This window comes from Typopeltis vanoorti, chromosome 19 (genome assembly GCF_054136105.1).
Source record: "Typopeltis vanoorti isolate ZY-2024b chromosome 19, IOZ_Tvanoo_1.0, whole genome shotgun sequence".
NCBI lineage: Eukaryota > Metazoa > Arthropoda > Arachnida > Uropygi > Thelyphonidae > Typopeltis > Typopeltis vanoorti.
Genome location: NC_143567.1, coordinates 36,654,541 through 36,674,613, shown reverse-complemented (window position 1 = coordinate 36,674,613; position 20,073 = coordinate 36,654,541). Strand labels below are relative to the sequence as shown.

At 34.9% G+C, this 20,073-nt stretch overlaps 1 protein-coding gene across 2 annotated transcripts in view; it reads right to left on the bottom strand.

Moving 5' to 3' along the window:
- Positions 1-20,073, bottom strand: part of LOC150095999 (uncharacterized) — a 161,749-nt gene that overhangs the window by 25,620 nt on the left and 116,056 nt on the right. For both annotated transcript variants that reach the window (XM_090409092.1, XM_090409093.1), the window contains exon 2: positions 3,051-3,470. In XM_090409092.1, coding sequence (XP_090265218.1) covers positions 3,051-3,446 — 396 coding nt within the window. In that variant the 5' untranslated portion in view covers positions 3,447-3,470. The remainder of the gene's footprint in view (positions 1-3,050; positions 3,471-20,073) is intronic.

The following is a 20,073-nucleotide window of genomic DNA, read 5'->3' as shown; positions in this document are numbered from 1 at the left end:
GACTTCTCATTAAAAAATTGCCTTACTATTCCACAGTGCAAAGCACACATCCTTTTGGATGTGTATTATGAAAAGGGCCATTTGGAGAAACTGTTGGAGCCTTTGGGGAATACTTCATAGGGAAGAAATGGAATGAAAGATAAATAGGAGCAGCAGGTTGATTGGGTCAACAATTCAATTATAAAAGGATGTTGGGCAGCTGTTGCTCATGTCATTATAGTTTAGCAGAAATTGTGGTAGTGGTGAAGAGGGTACAATGGATGCCAATTCTGATGAACAGAAACATGGAAATAACTGTAGAAGTGGCACAATGCAGAACCTAACCATTCACCTATGAGACAGTGGTTGGAACAGGTCTGAGAGGAACAAAATCATCAGTTAGACAAATTGCCCTCTTCTGAACAGCATCAAGAACTTTTACAAGGGTCTTGGATGCACCACAGAAAATGTGAAAGCAGCATTTCCAAGGTTCAATAGATATGTATAGAAATGGAGAGAAGAAAAGTAATGACTTTTAAGTGAAAAAGTATGACTTTTTTTTTTTTTTTTAATGCCAAGTAGACTACAGAAGTGTGATTATGCCAGGAAAGGCTAGAAATAACTGTCAGTCTAAGAAGCAATATCTGGTCTTGACTGTTAAGATGAGAAATTATCAAAGGTAAGAAAGAAAGAACTAAAGTTTTCTTTTTTTATTGTTGTTGTTGCAAAAAATAAGCAAAATAAAAAATAAATAAATAAACAAAAACCTGATAAACTGTGTTTCGGAAGCATTGCAAGTGACAAGATAGTTTATCGTGTTTTTTTAAGGCACTAGATGATCCTGAAACTTGATCCAGAATCCTTATTGGTTATTGATTAGCTTTCCAATTATTAAAGAAGGAGACTGTTAATAAATTCCATTACTTTAGATGTCTGAGCACTACTCTATCATATGAATAGGAGAAAGGAGAGTGCTATCATCAGCAAAACTGTGAACAGGGTTTGAGGTGAGTGAGAGAAGGTCATTTATGAGAAAGAGGATGAGCAAAATAACACAGCCCTAGGAGCATTTGCATTAATAGGAAATTCAGAAAGAAAATGCCAGCAACCCAAATACAAAGAGTGTAAGGCACACCATAAGATGGTGATTAACTGAAAAGTCCTCAATGCAAAACTATCCTGGAAATGTCAAGTGCAACAATACAAGTTTCCCCGAACCTTTCCATGTCACAAGGCCAGATGTATTGGTGATGTAGGCCAGGAGATCTGCTGGGATCTTGACAGCAGAATCCATATTGGTGGTCACTGATTAGCTGACAGTTTCCGGCTACTGAGGAAGGAGAATGTTAATGAATTCCATTCCTTTAGATGAAAGTCATGTACCTTCTTTAACAGATCTTGATGGCAAATATTTATCTCCTTTCTTTAGACAGCTGTACATGGGCTTGTTTCCATGCTGTGGGGGGTGGACACTAGCTAGATATGATATAGTGTAGAGATGATAAAGGACAGGTGTTATTCAGGTGCACATCTCTTGAGTTCAACTGGAGGGATATCATCATGACCAGAAGCCTTTTTGGTATCCAGGGGTTTAAGATTCTTCTAATAACTTTCTGGCAGAAAACCACAGGAGGCATACAATGTTCCAGGTAAAGTTGGATGTAATTTGTCTTGGTCATGTATGGAGGAGTTGGAAGAGAAGAATAATGTCAGGATGTAAGATTTATCTTTAGATGGTGTTACAACAAATATATTTGTCACTGGCTATCACAGGTGATGAATTTTCTATATTTAGTCCTTTCAAAGTCACATAGCACTGTTAATGATTGTTTTTCAAGTGTTGCATGCTTGGGTGTAGGGTGTATGAAGCAGGAGCTTTTGTAGAGTTTTCAATGTCCTGGTGCACCTTTTGAAAACCTATGGCTTGGATACCAGAGTTCCAATCTTGAAGGATATGAAGAACTTTTGTAAGGGCTTTTCAAGTGAGTTAAGCAGTCGCATATGGAGGTGACAGGGCTTTTCCTTCCTAGAAGCTAGAGTTTTTTATCCTACAAAACAAATAAACCAGTCAGAGAACACACGCAGCTAACAGACATCCATGACTATGTAGATAGATAGAAATGTCCTATCATAACATCAATCAGGTTTCTATAAAACCTTGGAGGTAACAGGCCGTGAGCCTGTTATATAATTATATGATACCTCCAGAGAGTCCAAAGACTCATCGAGGGAGAGCGTGCCAACAGCATCGAATGATTGAATCTCTTCCAATTACTAACTGCGCTCAAACTTGCTTAACTTTTTGCTAGCCATTAGTAGCAGAGGCTCTACCAATCGACCAACCTTTAAGAGAAAGATAAGGAGAACGCCATTTGTTTCTTAAATTAAAGTCATTATTCATATTGTAAACATTCTGAACTCAGAATACAAACTGCATATGTAACTAGTGGTAAGATATAACAGTGTTTCTCAACCATGCAGCAGGCTGGCTGCCAAACATGGATAGCTATACGGTAGTTTTCTCATTTTCATATTTACTACACTAACTATATCAGCCAAAACTAGAACTAAATTTTAAAAATTACATGATTCAATTTTTATAAATAATAAGAATCATACTAATAATAAAAAAAAATAATAAATAATAAAATTTCTATGAGAATAAAAATCATACTTTTTTTTTTTTTTTTTGCTCTGTACAAAAACAGGAGAATATTTTTATTTCATAGTCTGAATAAAGTATACACACACATAATATACATATATATATATATATATAATACTGCCATGAGACCACTACCCAGTTCACTGAAGGCATAAAGTAGCTTGAAAAAGTTCCATGTTTGGTCTCTAAAGAAAGGTTTCCAGATTATGTAAAAACTAAATAAAAATCGATATATATATATTATTAGCCTGCTCACTACTAATTTACTATAGGTGTACAATCTGTTCTGAATGGGAATCATATAAAAAATAGAATTTGGAATGAGAATTATAGATTCATAGATTATATGCCTTATGATAAAAAGTAAAAGGTTAGTTCAATTCAATTAAGAAACTGATCAGTTTACCTTCTTGGCTTTTTTCTCTCTTTCTGATACCTGTGCAGTTAAAATTTCTGAAAATAAATCCATTTCATAATCAAAGCTATCATCTGTATCTTCACCTGTATCTCTCTTGGGCTCATCTAACACAGGAATTGAATCTGTTGCAAATGTATCTGCATCATCTATTTTCTCATTTTGTTGGCATGAAAAGGCATTTTCTATATTTAAATTATCAAGGTCATCTAAATCAAGTTCTTGAGATGAATTGCATTTCTTGATCTTTTTAGTTGTCTGTTGTTCATCTGGTTCCAGTTCTAAATCTGAATAAATATCAATACTGCTGGCATCACTATCTTCATCAAAACCATTTCCGGTGTCCGCCTTTTTTGGAGTATCATCCACCATCATTAAAAAATCCATCTTTTAAATATCTAGTGCTTAGTTCTGAAAGAGGAAAAGGCTTTAGTTATTAAATTTGTCATAAAGAATGATTTGAATCATTTGAAATAATGATGGCAGAAAGCTAATATAAAACAATGAATAAATTTGATTTTGAATAAACCCATTATATACTGGGATTCTTTTCAAAACCAGTAAAGTAAAGATTTTAAGTTAGTTCAATAATGCTGACGCTTTTTTTTTTGTACTTTCATATTTCAGTTGGAAGCAATTTCTAGTAAAAAATAGTCATACTGTCTGCAGAAAGTGAAATATATATACTCTGAAGATTGCATAAATTAACATAAATTTGAATCTTATACATTACTTAAGTTCATATTTAATAAATCTGTAACAATTATTTAAAATCTCAATGAGTGAAAGGTTTAACATTATATGCAAGCAATTATTAAAAAAAAAAGATTGATGAATAGTGAATGTAAAGAAACTGGTAACAGTAAAACAAGAATAAACATGAATAATTAAATGTGGGATACAAAGATAGAATAAAGTAGAATGAATGCATGAAATGACACCACTAAAGTGTGTGTGTGTGTGTGAGAGAGAGAGCATGTGGATCAACAATACTAAAGAAAATGCCTGTGGGAGACTATTATTGGATTTTTCAGTGAAGTGCAAAGTGCTTATAAGAGGAAGAAACACTTTTAAATTTGTGTATATTTTTATTTATTATTTTCATTTTCTTACTTATTATAAATACAACAATATATGAAAACACTTGAATTTCAGCTCTAATAATTAACATTTGGCATTGACTTTCTTATTCATTAAAACCAAATGGTTCTCTGACATGCTTCACTGCCTTTATGGCTAACAGCATCTTCAGGAATATATTTAACACAAACAAAAACTCAAACATTTCCAACAGCACAAACAAGAATATATTTAACACAAACAAAAACTCAAACATTTCTATAAATTGAAATATAAAATGACACATGATAAAAACTAACAATCCAGTATTTTTTCAAGTTATAGAAATAACAGCTGTTAGAAACATCTGAGTTTTTTTTTTTTTTTGTTAAATATCTTCTTGAATATGCTGTCAGTCATAAAGGCATCAAAACAGTCAGAGAAACATTCAGTTTTAATGAATAAAAAAATCTGAGTTAAATCTGGTTAAAGTTGATATAAATCTACTCATAACAAATTATTTCAAAACTCAATTTTAGCTGTTTATATTCATTTTACACAATACATATTTTTCCTAATCAAAATTATGTTTGTCACCAGAGCTTGAAAAATACACAAGAATACTTGCCCATGGTGAGTAGAGTTTGCGCTGGCAAGAAACTGCAGACTGGACAAAAACAAAATAGTTTTTATTTAATAAAAAAAAAATAATAATAAGTTACACTTTTTGGACATCCTTCAAGTGCTGGTACAGCCATGTTTCAACTCGGCAGCCCATTTCTTAATTGTCGAAAATGAAGGAGAAGAGTTATGAACTTCAAATAAATTTACCTTTCGGCGTTAAACCTTTTTTACAAAGAATTTTATAACCGCACGATACTCAATTTTATTCATTTCAAGGGATACAGACAACACTTTTGTTTCAGACAGTGTATAAAACAAACTGCTTGATAGAATGACTTGCAGTTTTACATGGATGCTTATGACAGATGTACAAACTTAGAAAAAAACAATCTTGCCGATAGTGTTGCCATCTATGGTTGAGGCCAAGAACTTTTCAGACCACCCATATATATATATATATATATATATATATATATATATATATATATATTTGGTCTTCTTAATTATTTTGTAGAATTTTTATTAGACTAAGTTAGACAAGTTTCTCTGCAGAATATTGTGTCATTTGTTTGTGTAATTTCATTTTTTTTTTTTTTTTTTATTTTTATGTGACTGCCAGCTACAAAAAGTTTAAAGCTATAGTGCATTAGTATAATGGGTGGACTAAGTATTTCTTTTAATTTTTTTAATTATTTTTTAAATAAATGGAGACTTTGCTCTAGAGACCAAGCATGGAACTTTTTTTTTTTCAGGTCACTTGAGACCTCCAATAAGCAGGACAACCTCCTACCTATACATAATCACAAACATCCATGTCCATACTAAGATTTGAACACACAACATGTAAGTTGGAGAGTGGATGCACTACTTGACCAATGAGGCCAGAAAATTAGTGATTGTCTCAGATATTTTATTATTAACTGGGCATCTCCACAGAGTCTACAGTCATCATGAAAACACCCCACAACAACCATTATTCACATAATTTCTATCACCTTAAACTCATTCACTGATAATGTGCTCAAAAACACTTCAGTCAATCCATTTTCCAACTTCCAAGCAAAAATCTAGTCCCATTGCTGCTGACCACACCTTTTACTCAACTTCCAAACCTCCAAGAATGACTTCTTATTCTTTCTCCTCCCACTACGTTAAAAAAAAAAAAAAACCTCTTCAGGAGAATGCTAATTCTCTTGCATATTCTCATAATTTAAATCTCAATGTAGCAATAAACTTGATCTTCATTCATTTTTTCTCTCTTTCTCCTCTTTTTCACTTCTTCTGGGAACACGTTCGTATTTTCTCTAATTCCATTGTGGTCATTTTTCCAAACATTCATGTTTCCGAAATTATTAACTCTTTTGCTTCTCCTCTTAATTTATGCAGCACCACCCACATTTTTTATATGTACTGAAATATTGTGAATGCTATCATGCCTTTCAGATTTAAATGTGATAATGAATTTGACAATTAAATGTAATTTATTTTTATGCATTCTATGAATTCAGCTGTAATTATGAGGTGACAATAATTGAAAAACCTTATTATGGTTGTGTGTATATGAAATAAGATTTATACTGCATTCTTCTTGCAGAAGAGTCATTATCACATAAATATCACCTATAATATTAAATGCCATGTCTTGTAGTTATTATTACCCACAATACCACAAAACATCTTTATAGCATTTTGAGTAATATTTAATGTTTTACTATTTTGGCGCTTTTCATTTATTCTTGATAAATGATAATTTCTACTGGACTTGTTTATTACCACTTAAGTTGTGTTTTCTTTTGAAGCACAAATCTGGTTTTTTTTTTTTTTTTTAAAACTATTTTGTACTTTTTTACTATTTCAAAATTGGGTGCTGAGTGTTCAGTGACATCAATTCCAGTGATGTCGAGTCACGCAGTTTTGGAGAATCGGATTACCGTGCAAATGTCGAACAGCGGAACGGAAGTTTGACCGACTTTAGCATAATTTATCCTCTACATCATGACGTCAGACGTTCAGTCAAAGAAGACTTTATGAACAAGCTGGCCAGCTGCGTGACGCCGAGCGGATATCGAGAACGCGAACGATTCGCAATTCCCCGTAGGCGAAATGCATAACTATTATACTATTGTACGCTCACACTTCGTAGAGCCGACCTTGGCAACCCGCCAAGAAGAGTCAATTCATGCTGAAGGAGGGGGGGGGGGGACAAGGGATGCACGAATTGGTCACCAACAAGCGAAATCACATACTTTATACGTAAATTTTCCAACTGTTGTGCAAGCAAAATAGTTACTACTTTAAGAACTAGAATTTTCATATAATAAAAGCTAATTTTCCGACGTATAATAATAAACACTCATCCCACGAAACGCACTGATTACCCTAATATCAGAATGGATTCTCCTTCTTTTGACAAAGTGTCGAAGGATCTTGCATGTGTGAGCATACAGTAATAGTCAGTTTTCAAGGTTGGATATCTTAAAAAAATGCAAAGCAAAACATTTTCGCTTATTCTCTGATAATTCAGGAAGTAAACTAATCAAGGATTTTATCAGTGGTTAAATTCCAAACGAATGAGCTTCGGGGTCCTTAAAGTAAGGATCATAAATGTGAGGCTATTGCTAGATTGTCGCAACATTTTTAAAAAGTTTTATTTATTCTGGTGGAGTTAAAGTCATCAGGCCTTCTCTTCCACACCACCAGAAAATTAAATACAAATACAACATATTAATATTATCGCGTTGCAACTGATGGGAATCCTGTGTTTCTGTGGATTCGTTATAGACTTCTTTCTCTTCAGAAACTACACACAAACTTTTATTACCAGTGGCTACTCGTGGCTTGAAATCGTGGGAGTGCTGCAACTTTCGAAATATACATACACACTGTAAGTACAGTGTATACGTGTTTGGATAAAATATCAAAATTATGGTAAAAATTTTAAAAAAAAATTAAACATGAAAAATATTGTTTATTATCGATAAAATTATACAGTTTGGTATAATTCAAAATTACTTAAAAATAAAATCCATTCCTTTAATTGTAATTAAAGGAATGGATTAATTTTTGGACATTACAATCAAATCCTTTAATTGTAATGTCCAAATATTTAATGAGACGGAGTAAACACGATAAGCACTACGAACACTCTACTACTGGCGCAAACTGCATATAAACAACAGTGGAACTGCGTATTACTAATAGCTCGCATCTCACTATGACATGCTTATGCATGCGCGCGTAGCGATATGACACTGTAGAAAATAAAGTGCCGCTAGCGTCCTTCGCCTTCCTAAGTGCTACAAAATGGATTTTTATTATTTTTTATACAAAATAAGAGAATTGTATAGGATTGTTGACGATAAAATTAAATATTACAAGCAAATATAAATAAATTAAAAAATATATTTATATATCGAGAAAAATTGGGGCTGCTGCAGTTCCGCAGTGCCTATGCACGAGCTGCCTCTGGTTATTACAAACTCGTTTTGTATTATCACTGTCATCCGAGCTATTTTTCCGTTTAGAGAAGGTACCAATGTACTTATCCATAGTTGAAATAGTAGGTCTACATAAACACAAAAATATTACACGATTTTCTGTGCTTCTCACGATAACGAACGCTGATAAACAACTGCTAATCTGCTGTTCTATTGTTGGTTACACATGACTCACTATTCGTATTCAGCAGAAAAACCAGGAGCTACCATAAACTCCATTACCACGATCTCTCGCCTCAAGACTAATCAAGGTTTAGCAATGACATAAAAAGTCTTCCCCATCTGCAAAATCTGTAACATTGAGGAAGCATCACCAATGCATTTACTAACTTGTATGAATATTTCTAAATGTGAACTTATAACAACCCAGAAAAGGTGTTGTATAAAATACATGAATTTGACCTCTATGATCTGGTGTAATAATAAAAAAATTAAAAAAAAAAAAGTTGGTTACTGACAGCGTTACCAACCAGAAAAGACAAAATATCGCTACGAGTCTGTCTGTCGAAATTCCGCTACACTACGCTGCAATAATGTTTGCTTGTCAATCGCTGCAAGATAACGCATTACAGGAAGCTCCAAGCCTCCCCGTCCCTTTCATCAAGCGTTTGTAATCAGGCGACTGTTGTTGATATTGACTTGTAGACATAATTACCGTAAAGGGAGAAAAGTAAAAAAACAGAAAAATATTCCAGGTCGGGGCCGGGTGCATAAAAAAGTTACGGAGCCCGTCCCAGGAGGGCCACTGCTGAATTTAACTACTGGATTTTATCAAAACCAGTTTTAATATTTCAAAGTCGAATTCTGACTATGACTATTGAACGGCTATGGCTATAGCCGTTCAATGAACAATAGCAACACCGTCAAAAAATAAAAATAAAAAAAATGGAAAAAAAGCGCTAGTTGACCTCGAACTGCAGCACTGGTTACAAAATGGCTATCAAACTCAGCGGTGCTCACACTTTAGAAATGATTTACTTTCATTGTCATTAAGTATCTTCAGAAAGTCTGTAGAAATTAAAATTGACATGAAAATGCAAAAAATAGTGAGTCGTTGCGCCCTTCGACTAGAAAAGATCCAACTTCGATTCTTGTCGTGACGAGAAGAATCTTTATATGAACTAAAATAAAGAGCCAAAAGGCTTCAGTTCGGCGACGTAAAATTATATAAGCCGATTATATAATTATTATAATATATATATATATATATATATATATAATAAAATTATATAAATAATTATATTCTTTCTAAGCCGAATGTAGAAACTATGAAAGTTTCGTAAGGTAAGCTGACCAAAGTACGTTGACTAAAAAGGCGAATATATAGATGCTTGGGCGGCGCCTATGTCTTCTAAGCGGTCCATACTAAAGCAACTCGTGAATGCCGGGGAATGCATTTCCACAAGTTCTCAGGTCAGCTTACCTTATGAAACTTTCATAATTTCTACATTCGGCTTTGAAATAATGCTGGATCTAATAGCCACTTGACTTATATAACTTTATATATGAACTTTTTTTTTTTAAAGTGAAAGGGAGTTAGCCGATCTCCTACGGTTACGGTAGCCGCAGGACATTGCGCTCTTCAATCAGGAAAAGACTTGAATTCGATTCTCGTGGCGACGAGAGGAATCTTTATATAGGCTTTTTCAATTGAACTTGAGTTCTTCATGTAGCTTCCTCAGTGAGAGGGTGCAGCACCATGTCCTTCCAGTTCTCTCTGTTGGTGGCTTTCCTTTTTGTTTCTCCATAGCCATGCAATCCTATCCATGATCTTCAAGCCATGTCCTTCGTTTTTTGCCTCTTGATCCTTTTCCCATAATTTTTCCTTCTAAAACTGTTAGTATCCTCTGTCCTGCTGAACCTCTCAGTACATGTCCCACCAATCTCATCTTTCTCTGGATCATTTCCTGTAATAAAGATCTCTGTGTTCTCATTCTCTATAGGACAGTGGTGTTCAACCTTTTTTTTTACTACGCGAGCTACTTTTCTATAAAAAGTTATTCGGCGATCTACTGTTATATATAAGTTATTTGGCGATTTACTCTCTTATATAGATCACGTTCCCCCAACCTGATATCTGATTACTCACAAATAAACAACTAAAAAAAATACACAACTAAAAACTTTGTGTATTTAAAATTTTATTTATCACTTTTAATTATTTTAATACAACAAAAAAATATACATATTGGAATAAAATATTTATTTCTCTATTTTGGAAAAGCAAAGTTACAAAAAAAAAAAACAACAGACTGATTACAAACTCACAAGTTATAGGAAATGCTGGTTGAATAAAAAAAAAAAGAAAGTTAATGTGAAATTTGGCATTGTTTGGACCTCGCAATATTTTCATAGTCAAGTTGATATGAAGAAGTGGCCAATCGCAGACAATCATCCAAATGATCATTTGTAATTTGGTTTCTTAATTGATTTTTTATGACGGTCATATTTGAAAAAGCGGATTCTGACAAGTATGTCGATCCGAAACACGACAGAATTTTTCTTGCAATATCAGTTAATATTAGGAATTTTTCATGCGCATACTTCCAAAATGACTTCGTTGTTTATTGATTTTAAATGTAAACTATTCTGAATGTTTATTATCTCAAGTTCTACTTCAGCTTGGTTTATATCAAACAGTCCACTAATTTTATTTGAAATTTCTGTGATGTTTAAGTTTTCTTGAAATGGATTATTGATAAAAGATACAATCATTTCAAGTTTTATCAAAATCTTTAAATCTTGAATTTATTTCTTCCTCAACTAATTCTATTTCACGAATAAATTCTTTTAAATCATAGCGAAGCATTTCTTGATTTTGTTCAAAAATTTTTAATAAATATGGGAGATGTCTAAATTCGCGGTCATTTATATTTTTCTTTAATAAAAGTAAGTATTGTTGGAAAGTTTTTATTGAACTTAACATGTCAATTAAATTTTTATCTCTACCTTGTAACTCTAACTTTAAATTGCTTAATTTCGTACAGAAATCTACTAAAAATGATAAGTGTAACAACCATCTTTTATCACTCAACTGTGGATAAATATCTCCTTTTTCATCAAGAAAAAAATTTATATCGTTAATTAATACAAGAAATCTTTCTAAAAATTGATTTCTGCTGAGCCAGCGAACATTATTGTACAACAGACGTTCCCTATCATCATCTGCCTGTAATTTAAATAACCGCCGTTGCAGGGCTTTTCCTCGAACAGAAGTTACAATTTTAAATGTAATATCCAAAACAACTTTTGTGTTTAATCTTTTACTACACAGTACTTGTTGGTGAATAATACAGTGGTACATTAAAAAATCTGAATATTTGCCATCGTTTTTACATAATAAAATGAAGCCCGATTTATTAACTTTCATTGCAGGAGCACCATCAGTAGTAATAGACACAAGTTTAAAAAGCGGAAGTTTGTGTTGTTTCACAAATTCATCGAATGCCAAAAAAATGTCTTCTCCCCTAGTCCTTCCCAATAATGGTATAATTTTAAAAAGTTCTTCTTTACTTGAATAATCTTGAAATACCATGCGAATAAATACCATTAACTGAGCAATGTCAGTGAAGTCGTTTGATTCATCAAATTGTAATGAAAACGCAACACACTGGTGAATGTCTGACATTAACCTTGCCTGGAAACTTTTCTCCGGCAATTGGAACTTTTCCTTTAGGCAATTTGAAACCTTGTCTGCAGCTTAGAAGTAGTCTCTCTCTCTAACGACGTCTCGAACCGAGCTCCTTTCTGGAAGCGGGAAACTCCTCTCTCAAGCAACGTGGATCCGGGCAGTCTCTCTGACGCCGACTCTGAACTGGGCGGTCTCCTCTCTGACAGCAATTCTGGAACCGTGACCCCTTCTGCTCGCTTCAGACCCTTTTTATTAGGCCTCCTCTGGGACCTCGCATGAAGTTTGGCAACCCCCAAAGAATGGGTATGAGTCTTTCATCTTAAGTTTCAAGTTCGGCACGCCTTTTGTTCTCCTCCGCTTTCTTTTGATTGTAAGTACCGGCCATCGGAAAGTTGTTTGAACTCTTTCTGACTCACTTCGGAGATGTGTACACTTAGAGCCTGCAAGTCTTTCTCATACATACAAGTTTCAATAATCTTTCTAATGTCCCCATGTACAGCTTTGGCGACAAAAACATTGCCTTTGTTTTTAACACTCTTAACATATTCTTATTAAAGCAGTATATACAGTTAGCTTCAAAAGTTATTTACAAAAACATCTAATACAAACTATACCGAGACAAAGTTTATTTTTTTACAATATTCACATGGGACTTAACCTAAGAAAAAAATCGATGTAATGTGCTTTGGAATATTTAATATTTAACTTACAATCGAGTTTTTACACTTTACTTATAATCGTATTCACTCGGCTCACTGTTTGACTTGCACTGATCCAAATTAATTCATTTACCCGGACAAGAAAATTACTGATTTGACAATTTTAACGAAAAATAAATAAACAATAGCAATACACTTAAAGCGAATTAAAAATAATACAAATTAATGATAAAATATTATGTTTTCAGTTTTAATTAATTTTGTAAGTAAGGAGGAATACACAAGTGATCGACGGATTGAATACCACTGCTGTAGGACATCTGTATTTGTCACATTTTGTGTCCATGAGATTTTCAGAGCTCTCCTATGGCACCACATTTCAAAGACCATTATCTGTTGCCTTACTCTCTTCTTGATCTTTTTTTCGGAAAAAATATGGTGCTGATGGCATGAATAGGGGTAGCTGACAGTGGAGTGTCTCAGAACTGTACTGAGGTCACTACTCTTAAAAAATCATTTAACGCCTTTTATTCTCATATAGTGAGTAGGCCAGGCTGTTTTAACTCTGCCTATCTTGGAGACTGAGGGAGAAGTTCAATCTTCACCAGTAAGCAATCAGAGATGGCTTGCCAAAAACAATCACTAATTATACACGGCATCCGATATAAAGAGGTAGTTGCCAAGTGCTGCCATCTCGTGGTACCTAATCCTAACACTGTTTACTGTCTAAAAATAGTGTGGGTTCTACGGCCGATTTTCTTGAGTTTTCTAGAGGGGAAAAAAAAAAAAAACGCTTTCCCGTGCAAGGGACTAACTCGGGAACCGGTCGAAAAAAGGCTTAGCAAAAGTTCATTCAGTCGGCGACTATAATTGAACTTATGACGCGCTTTTTTCGGGCGATCTATTGCCGTGAATGGCACAAACTACTTCCAATGAGCTAGACAGCCGCTGCATCACTACTCTTCAATTTGTATATCAATGATGTATGGAATGATTTAAATGGAGCTATTCAGCTTTAGTTCTTTGCTTATGACGCAAAACTGATGCGGGGGTTAAAATGTAAGTTATGCATTTCGGGATGAAAAGATTACATATTCTATATCACACTGATGGCGCTGCATTGTAAGAAATTGACAAAACTAAGGATTTTGGTGAACAGAGTTTTGAAGTTCAGAGGCATGTTGCAAAAGTTGGTAACATAGCTCAAAGGATTACTTGGATGTTGAAGAATACACTCAAACGATTATTTGGATGTTGAAGACTACACTCACGTGTAAAGATTGGGACGTTATTATCCTTGTTTATAAGGCTATGATTCGGAATCTTGATCAGGTGGTAGTGTAGAGTTGAGAGATGAGTGACATAGTTGGTGACAGGGCTGCGAAAAGCCCTGCATGAGGACAGATTAAAAGTGTGTGGGTTCCGAAGTTTAGTAACCAGGCCAAAGAGAGGGAGCATAATAGAAACTTATCAATTACTAAAGGGATTCTATAAGGTTCACAAAAGAAATTTTTATAATAGCTGGTACGCAGAGAACAAACAATCACCCTGGAAGTTGTAAGGTCAATAACGGGTGTGTGCAGCCTAGACTTTGCTTGGAGAGTGGTGAATGACTGGAACAGGCTGAAAGAAGTGGTCTGTGATTGCCCTGATAGTGAATGTAAGGGGTGTTTAATGAGAGATACAATAGAATTGTGTGAATAATGGTTAGCGTGGGTCTCTAGGGATGGTCTTTTGACCATCCATAGAGATCCAATAAATACGAGTACAATGCCATACTGCATAAAAAATTATATATTTTGTATCATACTGATTATACTGGATTGCAGGTAACTGACAAGGATTTAGGAATGATGATGGACAAAGATTTGAAGTTCAGAGGGTATATATGTAAATATTCTGATATTGCAGTTATATCTTCTGACAACAGCCTCGTGTATAGGTAAAAAAGTGCTCCAAATACGGAAGTATATTATACTTCTTCGATAATTAATGGTACTGTTGTTCCAGGTATGGTACTACTCGAATTAGGGGCACGTTAAGACGGGTGGTGATCCCTGGCGGTAAAATTTACGGGGACTCTAAAATCTCTACATTTGGAAAAGTCGACATCTGTCTTGCAGCCTGGAATACTTATATGGTAATACTGAATTTATCTTCTTTTAAAAAGAGTAGAAAATGTTCCAATTCCTCATCAAAATGCGCAATATTTATATCGTTCTTATAGATCTCTTTTAATTTTTCCACATAGCTCGGGGTCCCTTGGCGGCCGCCAGGTCCGACATCCGCTTGATCCGCCTGACTCGAATTAACAAGAATATCAACTATGTATTCCACAGCTTTTAAATTGTCCTCAAGTACTGAAAGACTTCTTTCAGTACTTGAATCACTGTTTTCTTATATGAGGCATTCAATTTGGCACAGTAAGGTATTTCAAGAAAGGATATTAAATGTTATTTTTACATGGGAATACTGCTTGGTATAGACGAGGCCCTTTGGTCAAAAAGACCTGGGTTCGATTCCTGTCCATGATGTGAGGAACCTTTATCTGTCTCTTTCGATTAAAGGTGAGTTGGCAGGTCTCATACGGTGGTAGAGGTTTTTCCCCCTCCCGGAAACTCGGGTTTTTCATCCCTCAGAACAGGCAAACCGGCCCCGTGAACACACGCTGCTATAGTCAAAAATACTACTTAATTCCTCATTAGGAAAGCTCAACCAGTTCTAAGGGAGGTCGAGGAACGGGGGAGGAACCCCACACGAATAAAATAAACTGCTTGGTCTTTAATGAGAACCAACAGTCAAGACTACTAAAGCCTTAATCAAAAGCACCAATAAAAGATGAATATGACGGACCGAGGGGCAGAGTTCGTTTTTAAGTAGTGCAAATTCAGATGCCGAGAGTCTGAGATGCTATATGGCTATGAAGGAAAGAAAGATTTTAATACCTTTCTTTGAATAGTTTACTACGCCAAATTGAAGCCTATTAGATCCTCTCTTCAAAGCTTATGATTTAAGCATAGACCGAGAATTCTGAATGGAAGACTCTAGATCTGCCCTTGCGAACTGAAAGCACTACTTATATATATATATACACACACACACGCAATGTTTGGGTATGTTGTGGATTAACTACACTATTCATTCTAAATTACATGGAACACATTTTAGTATGAGGAGGGAAAATAATAATAAACGAATCACCGAAGCCTGGATGTGAAGCTTCTGAATAGATGAATCGAAATGAAATTTATTGAAGGCAAACTTATCTTAAACATGATGCATGAAACACGAGCAAATCCTATCTGTAATATTTACTGGGTATCCTATATAAATTTAAGAAGAATTTGGAAAACTGTTTTTCAACTTTATTTATTTTATTTTATTTATTTATTTATTTTTTTTTGAATATAAATAGTGCGCGAGCAAACGGTGAACAACCGCAATGTAGAGTTTCCTCTCCAGTTAATTTAATTGATGTTAATAAATGTAAGAAAGCTGAACATTTCAGAACAGGGTAACAAATTCCAGATCTCGCAAAACATTGGACTTTTCAAAATTACAAGATATGCAAATGAGCAGAGCGAGGATCGCACAGCCGGCGATTAAAACATCTACCACTGAGAGCTTTTAAGAAATATTCATGCCAAAGGGTGATTTACTGGCACTTTCCAATTCAGATTTGGACTTAGCCCCCTCCCTTCCCAGTATGATTCCGTTTTTATGGGCAAAACGATTTTTGAAACCCCCCCCCCTCACTTGGCTATGTAATATAATTCCATTACCTCTTATCTAACCTATGGAGTAAATATAAAGGTTATTAAAATTTGTTTGTTTCTATCGGATTATTTTGATGGCAAAATTATGTCTATAATTCATATGCCAAAAACAATTCCAAGTTCAAGTAATGTGAAAATGATTGGTGCTGCTACAACTGGCTGCAATCATTTACCAACCTATTTAAATTTGCATGTGTAAGCTAAGTGTTTTATGTTAACCTGGATAAATATTAAACTATCGTTATCAGTTTTTCGCGAGTGTTATTATATGAATCAATGTAATAACGTTAAATATAGATGAGTTCTCGGGCCACCCTTTCGCTATAACGAGAATCTTGGTTGGCTTTTTTGTCACTGATTGTCAATGCCATTCTAAGTTAACAAGAAATACTGTCATAAGAGTCACATTTTTTATGGGGCTTCCGCCGCGAAAGGTTTATATAAATCTACAGTACATTCGTGCCAGGGGTGTACTGTAGATTTATATAAACCTTTCGAGGTGGAAGCCACATAAAAAAACGTGATCCTTAACGACAGTACTTCCTGTTAACCTGAGTTCGTGGTTAATAATTGTTTTGAAAATTTCGAGGTGAAAGTAGAAAAGTTAACTGCTCTGTCGCAGGGCCAGTTTTATCATTAGTCGAAGCTACGCAATCGCCTAGGGGCGTTAAGGCTCATTTAAGATATAATAATTTTCTTGCTATACAGATATTAGGAGTAATCATATATGTATACAAATGTATTGGTTTTGATTAATAATTTTTTTTTGTTCATAATGATATTATTTTTATAAATATGTGTAGGTGTACGTGTGCTTGTGTGAGTATGACAAAATATATACAGAGAGACAATGTATAGTGGCGCCTAAATTTTCTTTGCCTAGGGGCATCAGTACTCTCGGAGTGGCTCTGCTCTGTCGTCATCTCAGTAAACCCTAACCAGACTTAATGTCTGAAAGGGTGAGTTTTATGGTCGATTTTTCAGTTACAGAATTAAAAACCGAAGTTTTTGGAAGATAAAACCTATTGCTTGTACTGAAGATCAACTAACTCGGAACATGAAAAAAAGTTCCAGTCTTCGCGGCGACTAACATAAAGACCACGAAAACACCTGTTTACAAATTACAATACTTGTTTATTTTCCACTGATCATTCAAGTATATACATTCTGCGTTTATTCATTCTTTGTTGCCGAATTAACGTAAAAAGTTATTCTCCATATGAAATATAGTCACTTTTCATCTCTCTTAAAGTAAAACATGTCGGAATAAAAAAAAAAAGCACAAAATGGATAAAGGAAAGTTGTGTATGTATGATATGCACTATCGGTTTTCACTTCCGCTCCACTGTATAGAGATCATGCTTGTTTCAATGTTTACATTAACACAAAGTGGCTTCCTAGCTCAGTTTGGACGAGCCCTTTGTTTGGTAAGACCTGGATAAGAATTTCGCTTAGGACGCAAAGAACATTTATTGGAACCCCATAATAGAGCCTAAAAGGCAGGAGTCGAAATAAATATCGAAGAATCAATCCCTTGTGATCCTCAGACAATTATTCCGGAGTGGAACGATTTTTTTTTTTTTTTTTTTTTTGTAAATATATTTCGGTCCTACTCAAATATTTGATGTTTAGATGCTACGATCTGTTTTTGAGGATTTAATCCAGAGGAGCGATTTATTTTTCCGCTCCGGTAAATCGTTCCAATTCTGAGCAAAAAAAATTCACTCCCAGAAAATAATACTCTGTATGAAAAAAAAAAGTGTGTGTCACCTGCTATCATCATACAGCATCTTGGCTAGCCGAGGGCGTAGTGCCTGATGCCCGACCAGTTTGTGGGTTCGAATTACACTGAGGCATCGATATCTATCTATATATATATATATATTTTTTTTTATTATTATTATTATTTTTTTTTAATTTATTTATTATTATTTATTTTTTTTTTTTGAGGGGAAGGGTAGTCAACGATCGTCGATGGGCGTGAGGACACCACACCACCTTCCTAAATGGAGGACTGAAGTACATATCCTAGAGCAGTATTCTGGAATTATTTAACCCGTAGTCCACCCAATCAACCCGACACCACACAACAGCCAGGCATCTGAACTATTCACTGGAACGCCTCGCTGTCCGAGTAAATAGCTTCAAAACTAACAAATGGTCGGTTTGAATCCCACTCAAGTGCAAGATGTTTTATAATTTTCTTTAGGTAGGAGGTGAATTCCACTGCCCAGAGGTGACGTGAAAAAGATCAATGTTTGGATCCTTTAGAAGCCAGATCTTTGGATTGTCTAACGCTTAATTCATTGCATAGTACTAAAGTACTCGAAACTTTTTTTTTTCCATGGGCAGAATTCATAAAAAGGGCAAATAATGTGGATGGCGTTCTAGGAAGATATGAACGAGATTGTAGGCATGCGAAGCAAAGATTAACAACTTCGAGCGTCATAATTCATCTTCAGTGACAGTTGCATTGGTGCCAAAAATGGACCTCAGACGAAATGGGATGGGACGCTGAATCTTCCTGAAGATGATTTCATCTATTAGAAAAATATGAATTCCAAATATCATTTTCTAAAATGTATCCTCAAGTGAACTACTGATGATAACAAAACGTTACTCAGTCTTTACTTCATTTGGTTGAAAAGACGTAAGTTTGAATCTCGCCGGGACGCTAATCTTTATAAGGACTTTTCAACTGAAAGTGAGTTGGCCGGTCTCATATGGAAGTGGTAAGGTTTTTCATCACACCAAAAGAGAACAAAAATATATTGTTATAACCTGCGAGGATAAATCGACAAGACCGTCAACATTTCCTAAAATATAACTTTCTGCAGTATTCGCGGTTCAGAATATACAAATTGGTGATTTTTCCTTAATGCATTTTTCTTTTTTTCCGGCATGTGACGACACTGCACTGGCTGTTAGCATTCGAAACACGAAGTCTTTCTATATGCGTAGAAATCACAACAAACTGCTTTGCGATTTTTGAAATGTTGGTTAAACCACAGAAGTTAGTAGTTCGAATATGGATGGAAGGATTTCAAGAAATTGTCTAGTGGCCGAGAACTTCAGACAGTGGGTAATACTGACTTCCTTAAGGAGAAAAAAACGACCCATACTAATTAACTTACCAATTTTCTTCATGCGATTCGCACTATCAAATGATATTGCAATTTGCGTGCTGCCATCTCATTCACTTTTGCAGAAGTGCTCCTGCTTCATAACATCGCCCGGTCACATAAAGCAGATCTGGTTTAATGACACCTCGAACGAGGGTGATTCACATTAAAAATAATAATACACTGATAGGCCTAAACGTCAGGTTCAAATTAATCGAATAACGGAAAAAAAATAGCAACTATTTACTTTGCAAGAAGTTAAATAACACCGTTGAAGGATAAAAAGAAAACTACTAATAGCACATCGTATGGATTCTATATGGATCTTTTCCGAAAAAGGATGTTCAATCACGAATTTGTAGAAAAGAAAAAAAAACAAACACTGCAGACGGGAACTTTTTCCAAACGCTGCCAGTAATTGTGGATATTAAGACAAATGATATGATAATTTTTTTGAACAATCGTGCCATTCATGGTCCATTGCTGACCTCGGCCTACATCACTCCACTGCTGGACACGAGCCATGGAAAGGTTCGGAGAAATGTGTGATGTCGCTCTTGACATTTCCAGAGCGTCTGGCATCGAGACCTGTTAAGCAAGCGGCCACCCTCTGCAATTGGATAGCCAGCTATCTTTCTGGTCGCTC